The sequence below is a fragment of the Phytophthora parasitica genome, assembly GCF_000247585.1.
Source record: "Phytophthora parasitica INRA-310 unplaced genomic scaffold supercont2.63, whole genome shotgun sequence".
Lineage (NCBI taxonomy): Eukaryota > Oomycota > Peronosporomycetes > Peronosporales > Peronosporaceae > Phytophthora > Phytophthora nicotianae.
Window position 1 is genome coordinate 12,229 of NW_008649049.1, and position 938 is coordinate 13,166.

Consider the following 938-nt stretch of genomic DNA (forward strand, 5'->3'; position numbering starts at 1 on the left):
CTCGAGTCAGAATGATTGTTCTGGTTGCGCACTTGAAGTAGGCGACCCCTCGCAGCTGATTGGTCCATTTCCATCCGTCTCACATTCTCCAAATTTCTCAAGCGCTTCACAGCTGCACGTCCTGGTTCTTTACCACCGGACTCGCTTTCATCTCCGGTTGAGAAGAGCAACAGTGATTACAACGATTCAGGTTCATGGTTTGAAAAAAATAACCAAAGCAACGATACCTCCGCTATCTCTATTGATAATTATAGTGCTATGGAGTTTTCTAACAACTTGGGAATGGAGACAGAGGAGACATGCAGTGGCAACCATGGATCCACATCGAAATCTGTGAGGGGGAACTACAATGAGCTAGCCAACGAGCGTGTGGAAAGTGATATTGGAATGGAGAGAGAGACTGGAGGTAATGGCGGTATCGAAATGGAGCAAAAGACCGAGTATAGGGTGAGTATGCGAGGGAGTTCGGACAATGTCGATGCGATATTGGACACAAAGAGTGTCAACAATGGCAGTCAGGTTGGGTCGGTGTTCGACCATCTAAAGGAATTATCAGAACATCGCAATGACACATGTAAGAGACTGGAAGGCCTTTTGCATATCGAATTGGGAGAATTATCAGGTCAAATGATGTCGACAACAGACAAGGTACTAAAGAACCCAGCGACCTAAACACTCCAGCAGGGGGAAAAAGGTGGACATTTGAGCTGCTGACGGCTGTAGATGACCATTGCAACGCTGAAGAATAGATTTGGACCCATTTGAGCCAGACGCGAAAACGTATTTGGGGGATGTGGTACGAGATTAGCAACAAGATTATTGCGAAGGAAATTGTAGCTGCCAAGGAAAGGGGTGTAGAGGTTAATATATGTCTCAGCAAAGCCATGCTTGATCATGCAGCTGGTACGTTGGTGGATCTACTTGATGCTGATGCTGGG

General features: G+C 46.4%; 1 protein-coding gene across 1 annotated transcript; it reads left to right on the forward strand.

Moving 5' to 3' along the window:
• Positions 1-258: 258 nt before the first annotated feature.
• On the forward strand, positions 259-672 carry PPTG_17084 (hypothetical protein; the record flags this gene model as incomplete). Its single annotated transcript, XM_008914698.1, has 1 exon — positions 259-672. One exon carries the CDS (start codon positions 259-261, stop codon positions 670-672), a length of 414 nt encoding a protein of 137 aa, XP_008912946.1.
• Between the last annotated feature and the right edge of the window lie 266 nt (positions 673-938).